General features: G+C 42.3%; 1 protein-coding gene across 9 annotated transcripts in view; it reads right to left on the bottom strand.

Moving 5' to 3' along the window:
- nf1a (neurofibromin 1a) overlaps nt 1-18668 on the bottom strand; it is a 278314-nt gene that overhangs the window by 156353 nt on the left and 103293 nt on the right. For 7 of the 9 annotated variants that reach the window (XR_013303594.1, XM_077611678.1, XM_077611683.1 and 4 more), the window contains 4 exons: nt 14659-14742; nt 12705-13091; nt 6292-6431; nt 6027-6149 (listed from right to left, as the gene is read on the bottom strand). Coding sequence is in view for 8 of the 9 variants with exons in the window: in XM_077611678.1 (XP_077467804.1) it covers nt 6027-6149; nt 6292-6431; nt 12705-13091; nt 14659-14742 (734 nt within the window). In the remaining variant the exon portion in view is untranslated. The remainder of the gene's footprint in view (nt 1-6026; nt 6150-6291; nt 6432-12704; nt 13092-14658; nt 14743-18668) is intronic. The other 2 variants (XM_077611679.1, XM_077611681.1) reach the window with 1 other exon arrangement.

Raw genomic sequence — 18668 nt, 5'->3', positions numbered from 1 at the left:
CCTTTCCCCATGATGGCGCCGTTTAAGCGGCAGCCAGTGGCAGTAGCTCTGTCCACTCATGTTTTTCGTGTTTTATAGCATGTTTTACATGAAAAATTAGAGGGAACATTGACATGCACCTGCTTGTGGCAGGTGTGATACTGGTGTGCCCATAGCGAGCAATGATGATGTCGTGACCGGATGATTCGCCTAAAGACGTCTCGCCGACGGACGTTTGACAGATCGACAGGTCGCCGAATGAACGTTCGTTCAAACCGCGTTTAATGATTATATACAAATACTAGTATTTGTTAGTTTCATGATTAAATACAAATACTAGTATTTGTATTTAATCATTAAACGCTGTTTTCAGCTGGATTTGACCGAATTTGAGAGCATTTTGAGCCGTTTGGCGAATGGACGTATATGGCCGTTTTTTTGCCTCCATCGCGACATCATCGCAACATTTTACCGAGGAATTCACTTCCCTGGGCTCGGTTCTAATGTTCAAAGAGCTCCAGTAATTTTATTTAATCATTAAACGCTGTTTTCGGCTGGATTTGACCGAATTTGAGAGCATTTTGAGCCGTTTGGCGAATGGACGTCTATAGACGTTTTTTTGCCTCCATCGCGATATCATCGCGACATTTTACCGAGGAATTCACTTCCCTGGGCTCGGTTCTAATGTCCAAAGAGCTCCAGTATTTGTATTTAATCATTAAATGCTGTTTTAGGATGGATTTGACCCGATTGCTGTCATTTTACGGCTCGGTTCTGCTACATCTGCCCGCCCAAGAGTGCTTATTCCCGGACTGCCATGCCCGCCCAAGAGTGCTTATTCCCGGGCTGCCATTGATGGTAGACTAACATTGATTTTTACTATAATTTGGACAACACCGGCGGTGGGCCGGATTAAAAATCCTAACGGGCCGTATATGGCCCGCGGGCCGAGGTTGAAAAACTTGTACACACACGATCCGGGGGCGGGGCGAGCGCGCGAATCCCGTTTCGGCGAAACCTCCGTTCGGCCGAATGAACGTTCGGCGGAACGTCCATTCGGCGACCTGCCCGTCTGTCAAACGTCCGTCGGCGAAACGTCTTTAGGCGAATCATCCGAGTACCGATGATGTCGCTCACACTGGTACTCAGTGCGCTCAGGGAGGTTGACTTTCTGCTCAGACCAACGAAAAATTAGAGGGAACATTGGTGGGGTTGCCAACTCGAAATCTGATTGGTTAAAATCAACAGTCTAGTTTAATGCAGCAGAGCCCGCAAGAACTGATTGTGAAGGCTTTGAGGCAGATCTGATCTGGCAACAAATAATGGCTGAAATGTGATTGGTTAAATGCTTCAATATGAAAACACACATCTAGAAGCAGTGCAACCAGGGGGAAAAGCAATGAAAGGAAGCTAACAGACCATTTGGAATAATAAGTATTGATGGACAACAGCATTTTTTTTAGATTGTGGAGTCTCGGCAAATTGTGTGATGTGGTTGGAAACCGGATGGGGATTTAGCTTATTTTGGACTAATGGTAGTATTTTCTAAAATGCAATAGTCACAGCCAATTTTCCCTCTATTTTTTTGTTTGTCTGGGCAGAAAGACAACCTCCCTGAGCACACTGAGTACCAGTGTGAGCAACATCATCATTGCTCGCTATGGGCACACACCAGTATCACCGCTGCCATAAGCAGGTGCATGTCTACTACAAATAAAAGATTTAGTAATAATAAAATGTAATGATTAATATCTATGAATGGGCGGCCCGGCGGATGAGTGGTTCGCGCGTCGGCCTCACAGCTCTGGGGTCCTGGGTTCAAATCCAGGTCGGTCCACCTGTGTTGAATTTGCATATTCTCCCTGGGCCTGCGTGGGTTTTCTCTGAGTACTCCGTTTTCCTCCCACATCCCAAAAATATGCATTGTAGGCTGATTGGACACTCTAAAATTGCCCCTAGATATGGGTCTGAGTGTGCATGGCTGTCCATCTCCTTGTGCCCTGCGATCGGCTGGCCACCGATACAGGGTGTCCCCCGCCCCTGGCCCAAAGTCAGCAGGGATAGCCTCCAGCACCCCCCGCGTGTGATAAAGTGGATAAAGCGGTTCAGAAAATGAATGAAAAAATATATATGAATAAAACATCTTCATAAATGCCATTAGAATATGCACAAATCCGACTTAAATTTTACCTTATTTTACACATCTGTCCTTCTCACTTCTCATTCTCGTTCAAATGACTTTTCTGCTGAACGTGTCACTTGAGATAGTCAAGTTTCCATTTATGTGCAATATTTTTCCATGATATTGCTTTTATTTATTTAATAAGGGATAGCACATATTAATGAACATATTTATATTCATGTTAATGAACATGTATATGTAAGATTGTAGCCGAGGGCTAATTTCCATTTACTATAGTCCATTGTGTAGGTTGAAGACAAACGATCACACATACTAGACACACACGCATGCACGCACACAACCACACACAGCAGATTTAGACAGTTCTCACCCGATTTCACCACTTGTTCTTCTATTTGCACAGTAAAGTAAAAAGGAATGTATTAAGAAATATTAAAATGTAATTTAAAAAAAGATAGAAGGGCTATAAAATATGAAAAACAAGAGTGGACAGAGCTACTGCCGCTGGCTGTCGCGTGAACATCATGGGGGGAAAAATTCTGCGGTTACTAATACATTTTTTGGATTTTACACAAGAATGTCTTTCAAGGTGATACACAATCTGTTTGGTAAAAGATTGGTAAGTTTGGCTTCAAAATTGGGAATAGAGCAAGATAGCCATTTTCGCGTTCGGGATGTAAGAATTTAAGAACCAGTCCTATGTGAAGGCTTTCGCAATCCAGGCTTTCCCATTGCTCATCCAGTTGACAGGCAGCCAGGCTGTGTTCTGTTTTTTTTAAAGCGTGAGGATGGTCGAACTTGTAGATTAAGGCTGGCTTTACCATGAAGCCAGCCAGCAGCATCCCCACACGTTCTGTGTGAAGCCTGGCATTCTCACTTCATCTATGAATAAGAATGTCAGGTAAGACCTCCTCTAAAAACTTGATCCGGAAGATAACCACTCTTTTCAGTTACGTTAGGGAACTCCTCCCCGACGTACCGTGTCGCTGCCTGTTCCGTCTGGGGCCTGGTCGCGGGGCAGATCTCGCTCGGCGCCGGCACGTGCCATTGGCCGGCCGACTCGGCTCGCTATGGCTCACCTTTTCAGCCTAAGTCCCCGCTCTGCAACGGGGAGGCGGCGGTGGCTCTGGTAATTATTTGGTAGGCTTAGGAGGCATTTTTGACGACGATTCAGAACCCAAACAAAGCTGGAAAAGGTTTGGCGAAGTCTTTATCCAAGTGGTAATGTGCGCGACGTAAAATGTAATCACAATAAAACAGGAAGGAAAGATGTCGTCCGACACACCTTTTTACAATCGCGTCATTCTTCTGCAGTGAAATTCTTATTATTCGGCGTGTTATTCAATTTAAGTCAGTTTTGCACTCTTCTGCCTAAGTTTATCCAGTACGTGAAGTGTCATACCAGGGGAGATAAAACTCTAGACCATGTTTATTCTAATATCAATCATGCTTATAGAGCCACACCCCTCCCTCACCTAGCTGGATCAGACCATCTCTGCCTGTCCCTCACCCCCGCATACACCCCACTCCGGAGGCTAACAAGGCCACAAATAAAGATAATAAAAACATGGCCCGAAGACGCCCTTTCTCAGCTTCAGGACTGTTTTTCCCGCACCATTTAGGAACTTTTTGAACACCACAACTTCCAGGACTACACGGACACTGTACTTTCCTACATCAAAAACTGCACGGACAACGTCACTGTTAATAAGCGGATACGGGTTTTTCGTAACCAAAAACCCTGGATGACCAGTGAGACACAGGCACTCATCAAATGTCGTAACACCACCTTCAGGTCAGGGGACAAAGTACAATACAGCGCTGCCAGAGCAGCAGAGCTGAAGAAGCATTAAAAAGGCCAAGGCAGCATATACAAGGAAAATTGAGGAGCACTTCGCAGGAAATAACCCAAAGAAGATGTGGCAGGGAATACGACATTACCAATTACAATGACAATAATGTGTCTGTTAACGCAGATGCCTCACTAGCAGAGGAACTGAACCATTTCTTTGCCTGCTTTGAGACTGACAAATCAGACCCAGTCTCAACACATCCACCACCACCCTGCAGCAGTACATTGGAGCTTCAGGAATGAAGTGAGACAGGTACTGTGAACACCAGGAAGGCTGCTGGCCCTGACGGAGTACCTGGGAAGGTGCTCAAAGCCTGTGCTGACCAGCTGACTGGTGTTTTCACAAAGATCTTCAATTGTTCCCTGCAACAATCCATCATCCAGTCCTGCCTGAAATCTGCAACCATTATCCCTGTCCCTAAAAAGACAACCATTGACAGCCTGAATGATTGTAGGCCTGTTGCACTTACGCCTGTGATCATGAAGTGCTTTGAAAAGTTGGTCGCCCGCCATATCAGGGATACAACCCCTCCCTCAGTTGACCCTCACCAGTTTGCCTTAAGAGCAAATAGGTCCATTGAGGACGCCGTCGCTCTACACACAGCACTGAGCCACCTGGAGCACCATGGGAACTACGTGAGGATGCTCTTCATTGACTATAGCTCAGCCTTCAACACTATAATACCGGACATTCTGGCTGAAAAACTCTCCCACCTAGGACTATCCTAATCCATCTGCTACTGGATTAAGAACTTCTTAACCAACCGTCCACAAACTGTTAGATTTGGTCCCCATCTCTCGCCCTCCATTACACTGAGCACTGGCTCCCCTCAAAGCTGTGTACTGAGTCCTCTTCTGTACTCCCTGTACACATACGACTGTACACCGACCCACCAGTCTAACTCCATCATCAAATTTGCCGATGACACCACTGTGGTCAGACTCATCTCAGGAGGGGATGAGTCGGCCTACAGAGATTATGTCAACAAACTGTCTTTGTGGTTTTTGGTGAACAATCTCACACTAAACACCACGAAAACTAAAGAAATAATCCTGGACTTTTGCAAACGCAGCACAGATCTGGCCCCACGCCTCATAAATGGAGTATGCGTTGACAGGGTCCAGTCCTTCAAATTCCTGGGGGTCCACGTCACGGACAAGATCTCCTGGTCTATCAACGCCACGGCAGTGGTGAAGAAGGCCCAGAAGCGACTCCATTTCCTGAGGGTACTCAGGAGGAACAACTTGGACACTAAGCTTCTGGTAACCTTCTATAGAGCCACTGTGGAGAGCATCCTAGCATTCTGCATTACAGTGTGGTACGCTGGAAGCACAGCAGCAGACAGAGAAGACATGCAGAGAGTGATCAACACTGCCCAAAAGATCATCGCCTGCTCTCTGCCCTCACTGGATGACATTGCGAGCCCTCACTACCTCAGCAGAGCCAGGAAAATTGTCATTGACCAATACCACCCTGGTCACAACCTGTTCCAGCTGCTGCCCTCTGGCAGACGCTACAGGTCTCACAAAGCATGGACAAATAGACTTAAGGACAGTTTTTTCCCAACAGCCATCAGGACTCTGAACTTGAGCTAGCACGACACACAATCCCTTCTGTGCAATAACCTCTGGGTGTGCAATAACAATGTGCAATATCTTAGAAATCTGTGCAATATTTCAGAATCTGTGCAATATTTTAGAATTATGTGCAGTATTTTAGAATTCACCTAGCCGGGATGTGACTTTATATACTTTTATACTACTATTTATGTTTTTTTACTGGGAAAACACACTTTGAAAAGCTTGGAGTAGCACCACCAATTTTGTTATGCGCAGCTGTGTATGATTGACAATAAAGGCTTTTGATTTGATTTGATTATGAACATGTCTTTGATATGTAAAAGAAACATCACAGGCATGCAAAATTTGACAAAATAGGCCGGGATCTTAGTGTTAACCAAATACAACTTGGAGCTCTAAAGATAACAGAATTCTACCAAATGCTATCCTTGAATACCTTGAATGTACCTTTGTGGAAAAAAAACAATTTACCTAAACTTCATCTCCTGGCAGAAAGACAGGTCATCCCGTCTCTCCATCATCACCTCGACGAGTTGACACAACTTGGTTTTGATCTGGATAGCATGTACCATGTTGCCAAGAATGCGAACATACCTAAAAAATTAAAATAAAATAAAAAACAGCCAATAAATTGACGTAATTTCCAAACAATCGTTTCGCTTGTTTTTTTTTCCATTTTCATTTCATTATTCATTAATGCAAAGACAAGACTGAAAGTACACTTCATATGTCTCACCTAACAAGGTTAAGCATCATGGTCTCAATGCTAGCCTGCCCTAGGTGTTCAGTACTACCCTCTGTGTGGTTATCGAGTAAGTTCTTCATGATCGCAATAGTCTGTTCCACAAATTGGGTGTTCATGTCATTAATAAGAACCTGGAAAACACAGAACAAATATATTTTTCACACAAACAATGCTTTCAGAATATGTAGAACCGCTTTGTTTCATCTGTGCATACTGCATTACAGTGTGGTACGCTGGAAGCACGGCACCAGACAGAAAAGCCATGCAGAGAGTAATCAACACCGCCCAAAAGATCATCGGTTGCTCTCTGCCCTCACTGGATGACATTGCCAGCCCTCGTTACCTCAGCAGGGCCGGGACATTGTCAGGGACCCATACCACCCTGGTCACAACCTGTTCCAGCTGCTGCCCTCTGGCAGACGCTACAGGTCTCACAAAGCACAGACAAATAGACTTAAGGAAAGTTTTTTTCCAACAGCCATCAGGACTCTGAACTTGCGTTAGCACGACACACAATCCCTTCTGTGCAATAACTTCGGGGTGTGCAATAACAATGTGCAATATCTTAGATTGTGCAATATTTTAGCATTTACCTTGCCAGGATGTGACTTTTTATATTTTTATTTTACCTATTTAATATTTTTTTGAACGCACTTTGTGGAGTAGCACCACCAATTTCGTTATACTGTGTATGATAACAATAAAGACTTTTGATTTGATCTTCATTCATTTTTTTGTCATACAGCAACCTGCATATCAGCCTTTGTACATCTTTTATTTAACACTAACAGCTAGGCTTGGTTTCACTCGTCTTAGCTTTGGGGTGGACGTATCTCAGCTGAACCAAAATTAAGGAAAACAACAGACTTGTATGTAGACAGCTGTTTATGATACATTCCAAAGCTTAACAGAAAGTCACAATGCGCAAGCGTGACAGATGATCATAATGTGTTTATTATCATTACGGTATTTACTCGCATAAGCCGCTTTTGACGGACAAAAAAATCATGACTGAATCGAGGGTTCAGCTAATATGCGCGTAAAAACACGACTTGCACGAAACTGCAAGTTGACGACGCCATGACACGATGACATCACGACGCAATAGCACCGTGTCGTCATGACGTAAGACAATGCGGTCATTTATTTCAAAAATAGAGAAAATATAAACAGATAAAACGCTAAACAAAATGTATTTTGATGTCTATGAATGAAATTCAAGAAAAAAACACGAATCTTGCATAAAACACTAAAAAACCTGTCACTGCTCGGGACACAGCCATCTTAACTAGGTCCCGGCGCAGCCTAGGGCGCTGCCGTCTAAACCTAGTTCAACGTGCTCTAACTGGCCAGACGCAAGTAGCCATGATTTTGAAATAAAACAAAATTCCACTTTGATTTTTTTTGTTTTGTTTTTTGTTGGAAAGTGACAACTATTGAAGTAATATGAACTACTGAAAGAATTGATCTATTTTGGCATTAGAAGCAATATGACTGCCACAACATCTTAAACTTCTGGTCTGAAAATTGTAATTTCTGTAATTAGAAAGCATCAGGTTCTAACCAAGATAGACTCTTCATATTTCAAATTGAATAATTTGATATTTTGCATTTACAAAGACAGGCATATTAACTTCCTTATGATATTGACCCTAATAAAGTGCTTTTGATTCATCCAGTATTTCAGAAATACCACTTGTGATGATTTTTCTTAAGATTTTCCCTTCAAAGTAACACATTTAACGGTTTATAGTTCCCTTTTGGCAGCACGGTGGACAGTGGTTGGCACGTCGACCTCATAGTTGTGAGATCGAGGGTTAAATTCCCAAGGGGTTCTGACATTCCTGTGCGAAGTTGTTGTCCCCGTGCCCGCGTGGGTTTTCCCCAGGTACACCGGTTTTCTCCCACATCGAAAAACAGGCATGGTAGGCTGGTTGAACAATACAAATTAGGGGTCCTAAATACGTCAATCTCAAACCCCCAGTAGATCGCCAACGTACTATTGGTAGATCACACGACAATCCGATTTAATCCAGTATGTTGGTTTGACCTCTCCTGTTTTGTTGCGAGTGAGTTTACCATCGGCACTTTACCACTTGGATAAAACCAACGCCTAGTCTTTTAGAGGTTTGTTTTGATTTTGAATCATCGTCTAAAATGCCTCCTTCCTGCGGAAGAATCATTACCAGAGCCACCACCGCCTCCCTGTTGCAGAGCCACAACATGGCTGAAAAGTGGAGCTACAGCAAGCCGAGTCTGCGTAGGCCTGTGCATACTGACCAGTCAGGTTGACCAGCGAAGAGAACGTTCTAGAAAGGTATGTTTCTGCCAAGACGATAAAGGTAAGGGCAGGTCTTTCATATTTTCGATGATAAACGGCCTATGAAGGACGCAAGGTTTGCAAATAAAGATTTGAGTCTCACCCTGTCTAAACCAGAGCGTGCCTGTGCAGGCAGTCTGTTCAAATCTCAATACTGGCTGCTTCATGGTAAAGGCAGACTTAATCAACAAGTTCGACCGTCCCCATGCTTTAAAAAAAAAACAAGAAAGTCCGCTTCAAGGACTTGGACTCAAAACTCACATTAACCTGTTATTTTGGATTTATATGTAACTATTTTCACTGTGAGTTCAGTATTGAAATTAAACTACCGTATTTTCACGACTATACAGAGCATCATATTTTTAGCCGCAGTGTTAGTAATGAGTGCTATTTCTGTATTTTAAACACACAAAGGACGCACCGTTTTTATAGACGCAGCCAGGCATGGCAAAACATACCATCTTAAACATGGATGCTACACCCACACTCTAAAAACACGCTTTTAAAAGGGCAACGGAAGCAAAACTGAGTTCGGTTGTACTTTATTTAGCCATTTTACAATGTACTCACGTCATCATTTCATTTTCGTGACTTGGTCGCAAATCAAAAGTGATGGCGAGCCGTGAAAAAATCCATCCGGTCGCTTGACATACGCCTCATGTAGCCATAATCTCATGTTGCGGTTCGATATTCATCCATATTATATATATATATATATATATATATATATATATATATATATATATATATATATATATATATATATATATATATAGTTCGCAGTGTATTGACAAAAGAACTATATATCCCAGCAGTCACTGCGCACCGGAAATAGAGTCTGGGGCTGCTTGGCGTAGTTGCCAGCGCTATTGCGGTTCGATATTCATCCATATATAATATATATATAGTTCGCAGTCTAGCTTTGAATGCTCTGTTGACGCCAACATCTAGCGGCAGGATTTCTTTTCTAATACAGCCGAAATGACGGTGAGCACCAAATTAGTGTGTTCGCCGTCATCCTGGGTGTATTGACAAAAGAACTATATATCCCAGCAGTCACTACGCAGCACTTTTTCTACGGGAAAAATAGTAGAGTCGGGGGCTGCTTGCCGTAGTTGTGAGAGCTGTAGAGGATGGTGTACCCTATCGACTGATTTATTTAATTTTATCGTGATAACAATTTTAGTATTGGTCCATATATAAAGCGCACTGGATTATAAGGCGCCCTGTCTATTTTGGAGAAAATTTAAGACTTTTATGTGCGCCTTATAGTCGTGAAAATACAGTATTTAAAATTTAAATGTACTAAAATTATTGACATTTTTTAAATATACACCTTACTTTTAGATATTAATACATTGCAGTCTTCATATGCTTAAAACTGCAATATTTAATCAATACACTTCTTGATAATTGTACTTGTGTACTTGTATTTTTGCGTAGGCCCCAAAACAGATACTGTAATCCTTCTTGACTTCGCGGCTTAAACTTTGGCGGCTTCACTACATCGCAGATTTTTTTCTGGAAAAAATAGTTCATAAAAATGTGAAAATTCACACTGAAACTCGCAAGCAGAAGCCACTCTCCTGTCTTCTGCTTGCCACTAGGAAGATGGCAGAAGACAGAAGACTAAGCACTGAAGAAAAGAATGGTGGGCAGTGGACGAAGGCCATAATTTTTATCCGAAAAAAGAGATTTTGAGCGGCCGGGGGCCGCTGTGAGGTTGGATTTTTTTAAATGGCAGAGAGCATCAGCGAAGGGGGATTTTTTTTAATTTTTTTAAATGAGAGCCCCGGAGGACGGCACGTTGGACGCTATTGGCCTTGTCCGAAAATAGAGCACTTTGGCTGGCAAGAATGGCAGGACATCGAGGCAGAGCCCGTGGCCGTGGCATCGGCGGTCTGTGCCCGCGGAGTCGGCCGGGGCTTCGCTTTCTTAAAACCGGTATATGTTCTATTGTACAGAGAAGGAAAAAAACAGGTCTAGTAAAATACTATACTGTATAGTGAGCCACACAGCTCAAAGTATTATTACTGTGTTTTAAGGGGTTTTTTTGTAACCAAAACCTTGAAACGTTCAAATTGTCTACCAAGAAAAATACAAAAACATAAGGCGGTAAGGCAGAAAATTTTAAGACTTTTAATTGCGCCATCTAGGCATGAAAATTCAGTGTTTTAAGAAGAATCTAGAACATAGGGTGACTTGTAAAAGTATGGGTAGGAGCAAACAGGTTGACTACATCGACGGATCAGTTTAAAGGAAGTTGGAGACTAAAATCGTTGTAAGAGTGTACACAGCCATCATATACTAGTGGTGTGTAAAATGACTTGAGTAGTGAAGAAGATGGAGAATAAAGGCAGAGCAGAAGACATAGTGGAGGCCGAAGAATGAAGAACGTACCGTATTTTCACACCTATAGAGCGCACTTAAGTCTAAAATTTTCGCTAAAATGTTCGATGCGCCCTTGTCTGTGCACTAAATTCAATTTTTATATGCCCCTGACCGCTTGAGTGACTGGTTTCATTTCTTGCCGACACGCTACTTATTGCGATCAACCCAGTGGACGTTCACCCTAAAAATAGCCTCCCCGCGCGTTCCAAGCATTACGGTAAATCCATTCAAAACATCCCAGGGGAATGGCAAGACATTTGACTTCCGTTTGCTCGCAGCGCTTTTAACCCTCAAAAACACTCAATACTCAAAGAAACAGCATATTAGAGCTATACGTAAATTCACTTCTTGATAATTGTGCTTGTGTAATTTTTCTATAGACGCGAAAACATGAAGTACGGTATGATTCTACTTCACGTTTTTTTTATTATCTCGGCCATGTCTGGTCTATAATATCCGCGGTATACGAGGGATTACTGTACTCTTAAATGGTCAACCTTGCGCCAGGAACTAATCACACGCCTTACATGAGTCTCTCTTGGGTCATGTTTGCCATATTTTAAACAGATTCACTGAATCCACAAAACAGGAAAGCACATAGTTTCAAAAGAATATTGGCTCATGCAGTTATGTGAGGTATAGGAATATATATAACTGCTGAGCTTTGTTGGTGGCCCAAAAAAAGGTAGACAACAGGAGGTTGGGGCTTGAAAAGTAGATATTAGAGCAACAAAGTTTCAGCACCCCTGCTCTAAATTCTCCCAAGGTATGAGTGAAACGTGCCTCTCCTTACACCCTGTCAGTGGCTAGCAAACAATTCAGGGTTTCCCCTGCAACCCTTGTGATTATAAGAGAAATGGAAAATTAATGAATGAATAGTTCCTTATTTTCCTTTATTGACTGCTGCTCATTTTTTATGCCTTAGGCTTCACCAGTAGTAATTAAGCAGATTTTGTTGTATGATCTTAGCAACCAAACTTAGTCAGTATGACCGTTGTGAGGGGAAATTTTGAATATTTTTTCAGGGGGTATACATGCATGTGTTCGTGCAGATTCGTGCGTAATCTTCATCTCTACTTCCGTTGTTGTCCTTTTGTCTTCATATGATAGCAATTGAACTTGGTCTTTGCATATTTACTGCATAATTGACGGCTTTGTTGTTGCCTTTTAGAGTTCGTGTTGTGGCTATTAGCATTCGTGTTTGTTTGTTTTTCGCAAATCTTTCAAGGCACGGTAAGATTTCTCAGCCAGCATATGGTAGTAGTGCCTATGCTACACGCCAAATTTTTAATCAGCAGTCGCCACTGACAACGAGCATGGCTCTATTTACACCACATGATTGATTCAGAATGGAACGATTTGCCCTCACAATGGAACAATTTGCTTTATTATTGCCTATTTATATTGCAAGTCGAAGCATGGATGAATGCAATTTATTATTAATTCTATCCACAAAATTTCATGTCACTCAAAAAAAAGTTACTTTGACAGGTACCTTCATGATCTTGCAATAAATTCAAGATTTTCTGCTGTTTTTGCAGATTCCTAAAATTGTATTGTGCGAAACTTTCACCCAACTTTTAATATTTATATTAATATTAAATATAATATAAAATATTTATATTGCAAGGCATACAGTGTTGACAAACCAGTTCACGGCAAGTGTAAAATGAGGTTAAAATTCTCGACTCACCGGACCCTGTGTTTCAAAGAATTTACCAATGCTGTTCCTCAATTTGTTGAAGAGCATAGGGTAAAGAGCAGGGCTAAGCTCCAGGCCCAGCAAGTCTTTGACATTGGTACGGACATGGAGGCCAACTCTCTCATGGCCACACACCAACAAAGCCAACAACCGATCGACAAAGCGGCTGACTGGTGTCTCACTGGATGCTGATGAGGAGCAGGAGACGGAGGCCATTACACTGGGGATCTCATATGGGCCCATTGATATTGTAGAATGCTTGCGCTCATTTATGGAACCCAGAGGTGGGCTATAGGTTGCAGGGCCAGGCGTGCTTTGTTGCTGGAGACATACACCGCCCAGGGCACAGAGAAACCCTGTCATATTGATCCATTCCTGCTGTTGGGAGAGGACACAGTCAGTAGCTGGTACAAGGGTGACATACAATGTTGTAATATATGTGAAAATGTAGACTTTGATTTGGGCATATTAAAAAAAAGTACAATATGCAATATGGGTGATGAATACCATGCTATTAATATTGATGTGATCTGTAATATGGCTCTTTAAAAATAAGTACTTTTTATTATCAAATGAAAAAGCAGTCCATACATTTCACTATCCGGAAAAATAGGCAGGCTATAGTGTATTTATACTGATAGATATCATGGCAACTGAAGCTGAATAATAAGGTGGCAAAAATTGCATAAGGTAAAATCCAATTGGTGAAAAGCCAGTAAAAGTAGTGTGCCCATGTAGTATTAAGGTATCCCAAGGCCATAAAGTACGCATGTTGCACATGCCATCATTTTGATGCGTATATTTTTTAGATACACTGTGCTATCCATAATGGGCAGCATGTGTTCTTTAAGTTCTAGTTTATTTAACAAATAAAAATATAACAAAGGAAAAAACATTTATTCAGTAGGGGGCCACATTAAACATTCATTCATTCATTTTCTGAACTGCTTTATCCTCACTATAGTCGCGGGGGGTGCTGGAGTCTATCCCAGCTGACTTAGGGCCAGAGGCAGGGGATCGCAGGGCACAAGGAGACGGACAACCATGACACACGTGGACCGACCTGGATGGATTTGAACCCAGGATCCCAGAACTGTGAGGCTGACGGGGTAACCACATAATCCGCTGGGCTGCCTCATTAGGCATCTTTCACAAAATCACCTATTTTACAATTATTCACTCTCATAATTCTTATAGAATGAATAAATTTAAGTATTAAAAAATTACAACTGAAATGTTGCATATTTATCGAGGTCATACTGACATACTCCATCATGTGAAGAATATGCAATGACCTCATAACTCTTATGCATGAAACAGTAAAATAGTTAGAATCTCACGAGAGGTCATATTTAATTCATGGCCAAATTTATACATGGGCATCTTAGTCCCCAGACAACAACCTCATTGAAAATGTGTGGGGTAAGATGAAGGAGCAATTGTGCAAAGAGGAATGGTCGAAAATATTGCTGTTATTGCTCATCTTGTGTACCCAAGATTAGTTCCTGCTTTGTTGGCAAAATGGTTCCGTAAAAAGTATTAATATCACGAGTATTAATAGCTGTAGCACACCAAATATGATGTCAAATAATTCTCTCATTGGTCCATCTAAATGTGGATTTTGTAGATAAATGTAGATGAATTAAATGTAGAATAGAATTGTACTTTTGCCCCCATTATTATACAGATTAGAATAATTAGTTTAATTTAAATAACACATCTCAACCAGGGTTACCAACCATGATGAAGGAGCTGTATTATGTAGCCATGATACTGGCTTTATTGCCTTTTTAGTGGATCCTTTAAAAAAATAAAGCCCATATTTAACAGAACAAATATGTCCCAACTATCATCTCAAACTATTTTTAACAGTCACAATATCATAAATATTGTATCATGGACATCATAGAAAAATAGAAAACTGGTCCCACAGTAGTTTACTTACCTGCCCGTCATCTGCCTTGTTTTTGGGGAAATTAAGTATTTGTTTTGTTGCATGGTCCCATTTAGTATATGTGTCTTCCCAAGCCTTTATACGGAATAATCACAAGAAAAGTTAACAGAGACAGGCAGACATTGAAGATGACGTGCTTACAGATTTTGAAAAGCACATAACTGTTTCACAACAAGATTTGTGGGGCTTTTGCAGTAGTCGTAAAACATTACTGGCTCAAAACTGATTTGTTTTGCCCACAAAAACACAATTTCATTTCATAATAATGTATGATTTCTATCACACCTACATTTATTTTAACCAAAAAATAAATCTTAGGATAAAACTCCTTTCTATTTATTTTAACAGGGAACATGCTTGGGTTAACAATGTTTGAGATGCTGAATGTAGAACAAATTAGATTTGTGTTTCTCTCGAACTCTCTCTCACACACTAACACTCTGTCTCACACTCTCTCTCACACCCTCTCTCACAAACTTTCACACATTCTCTCTCACACCGTATCTCTCTCAAACTCTCTCTCACTCATTCACTCTCACACCGTACCTCTCTCACAATCTCTCAACTCTCTCGCTCACACTCTCTCTACTCACACTCACTCACTCTCATTCTCAGTCTCTCACAATCTCTCTCATGTACTGTCACACACTTTCCACGACAACGCACTCGTAAACGGAACAAACTAATTTAAATTAACTTGGATTAATATAAACAGACACACTCAAACATACGTTTAATGTAACTTTACACAAAACTGAATTCTAATTTTGTTTTAATCTTTTTTTTACCTCCGTTCTGGCCGGGTTAGTTGTTTGCCACGCCTCCACCCTCGCGTTCACTATCGATGGGCTGTTTGCTGTTGTACTACGTATTCCCTTCAAAATATTCCGAATATGATGCTCACAAATGTCCTCACAATAGGATAACCCACGACCACTTGCCAACGAGAAATAGTCTTGTAGTACATATTAGCGATCGCTCCGCTGCTCGTGGGGACATCGGGGGCACCGACTCGCAACTCCCTCGTTGTAATGGCTCTGGTCGCAACCACTTTGAACGGCGCCTATGAGAGAGAGTTGCGACCGGAAATATTGCGGGGAGGGAATTGCGGGCCGGTGCCGCTGGATGTTATGAGCAGCGAACGAGAAGTAATATAATACTCCTCGTATTAGGTAATAATACCAGGAAATGATTGTGGGTAATGAAGTTTTATTCAGAGAAAGAGTGCCATTGCCTATCGGCGTTGTGTGCAAGAGTATACTTTATTACCCAGAAAGCCCTCTTTTTTCCCGCGCATGCGCGTTGTGCGTTTCCTGGTCGGAACTCGTCTGAAGAAATCATTCGGTGCTCGTAGATATTGTTATACACGAAAGAGATGCAAAAAAGACAGTACCATGGCCACCTGGCTTGGTCGCATCACGAAATTTTGATCGTATCTCGGGCGAATTATTTGATCGAAATTTTCGTCGTAAGACGAGAATATTGTATGACGAGCGGTCATATGACGAGGTATGACTGTGTATATATATATATATATATGTCTGTGTGTGTCTGTGTGTGTGTCTGTGTGTGTCTGTGTGTGTCTGTGTGTGTGTCTGTGTGTGTGCCTATGTGTGTGTGTGTGTCTGTGTGTGTGTGTCTGTGTCTGTGTGTGTGTGTGTGTCTGTGTGTGTGTGTGTCTGTGTGTGTCTGTGTGTGTGTGTGTGTGTGTCTGTGTGTGTGTGTGTGTCTGTCTGTGTGTGTGTGTGTGTCTGTGTCTGTGGGTGTCTGTGTCTGTGGGTGTCTGTGTCTGTGGGTGTCTGTGTCTGTGGGTGTGGGTGTGGGCGTGTGTGTGTGTATATATATATTTTTCTTTTTCATACGCTTTCGCATTTTGCTGGCTGGGATATGTCATTGCTTTCGCCAACTATGATTGGCTAGTAGGTGGGCCAAAGCCAGAGTGAGGCAGCCAGAGATCGCAAACTCCACCCACAATGGCCGACAGAAACAAAAACAAATGGATTCTGTTGCAGATTTGCTCACAAAGCTTCAAAAATGTTTCTAGTGAGGGATTGCAAGGAAGAGGCAAGCCATTTCATTTTAAACGAGTGGCAATAATAACGAAGCTTGATGCGCGTGAGAGTGGTGAGCGTTGCACGGTCATACAACTTGAATCGTTCGACCGTCAGTACCATTTATAAACAGAAAGATCGAGCAGCAGGACCCAAATATTGAACGTTGCACAAAGTTTGCAAATCAATTGAATGATGCCATACAGTGCTACCGCATCATTTATGATGAAAAAAAGAAGAAAACTGTGCAATCGTCGTTAGATCGCTTCTTTCGGCCAATTTCTAATACATAAATCTCTCTCTCTCTCTATACAGTACTGTACATATTCTCTCCATTTTATTAAATGTTTTTTCAGTACAAACCAATGTGTGTTACTTATACAAGCCTTAAACATACAAATGCACTTATATAAACCTTCAATATACTTATATAGGCCTTAAACATAAATTATAATACAAAATATAGCACTGAATCAACTTACAAAATATTCAACTTATGAACAATCGCTCGGAACCTAACTCGTTCGTAAGTTCAAGGCACAGTGCTCTCTCCACTCCTCTTCTCCCTCTACACATCGGAATTTAAACATAATACAGACACCTGCCACCTCCAGAAGTTCTCTGACGACACCGCTATTGTTGGACGAGTGACGGACGGGAACGACCTGGAGTACAGGGGAGTCATCACAGCCTTTGTTGACTGGTGTAGGCAAAACCTCCTCTACATCAACACCAGTAAGACAAAGGAAATGGTCATCGATTTTCGGAGGAATCCTCAACAGACCACTCAGGTGAACATCCAGGGTACAGACATTGAAATCGTGGAGAATTTTAAGTACCTGGGTGTTCACCTCAACAACAAACTAGACTGGTCCACAAACACAGATGCCCTGTACAAAAGGGGTCAGAGCCGCCTCTACCTACTGAGGAGTCTACGGTCCTTTGGAGTGTGCAGGACACTGCTGAGGACTTTCTACGACACTGTGGTGGCATCTACAGTGTTTTATGCAGTGCTTTGTTGGGGATGCGGGAGCACGGAGAGGGACAGGAACAGGCTGAATAAGCTGGTCAGGAGGGCCAGCTCTGTTCTGGGCTGTCCTCTGGACTCTGTGGAGGAAGTGGGAGAGCGGAGGATGCTGACCAGGATGATGTCCATCATGGACAGCACCTCCCACCCCCTGCATGAGTCTGTGGAGTCCCTCCGAAGCTCCTTTAGCAATAGACTGCGGCACCCTCATTGCAGGAAGGAGCGCTTCCGCAGATCCTTCCTCCCATCAGCTGTCAGGCTCTTTAACAAAAAAATGGCTGTGTGTTAAGACCTACCGTATGCATGCATGTACATTTATGTGTATGTATGTATGTATATATGTGCTAAGCAACACGCTTATTTAATTATACATTTATTCATGTATTTATTTCTTGACCTACTTATTACCTATCTATTTATCTCTAAAATGCCTTTCCTATTCCTGCATCCTCACCCTCTTGCCACTGGAACAACGAAATTTCCTGAATACGGGATGAATAAAGTTATCCAATCCAATCCAATCCAAGTAGGGGAGCGTCTGTAGTAGCTAGCGTAACTAGCCCGGCGCTGCCTGCCACCCTTCGTAAAGCTGTGAAGATGTCGATGTCCGGGCCACAATCCATTCGCAAATAGTAGCTAGCTAGTAGCTAGCGTAACTAGCCCGGCGCTGCCTGCCGCCCTTTGTGTTGATGTCCATGTCCACGCCAACATCTAGCGGCAGGAGTTCTTTTGTAAATCCAGCCGGAATGACGGCGAGCACCAAATTAGTGTGCTCGCCGTCATACTGGGTGTATTGACAAAAGAACTATATATCCCAGCAGTCACCGCGCAGTACTTTTTCTACGGGGAAAATAGTAGAGTCGGGGGCTGCTTGCCGTAGTTGTCAGAGCTGTAGAGGATCGTGTACCCTATCGACCGATTTA

This window comes from Stigmatopora argus, chromosome 10, assembly GCF_051989625.1.
Source record: "Stigmatopora argus isolate UIUO_Sarg chromosome 10, RoL_Sarg_1.0, whole genome shotgun sequence".
Taxonomy (NCBI): domain Eukaryota; kingdom Metazoa; phylum Chordata; class Actinopteri; order Syngnathiformes; family Syngnathidae; genus Stigmatopora; species Stigmatopora argus.
The sequence above is the reverse complement of the archived record's forward strand: the minus strand, read 5'-3'. Positions and strand labels throughout refer to the sequence as shown.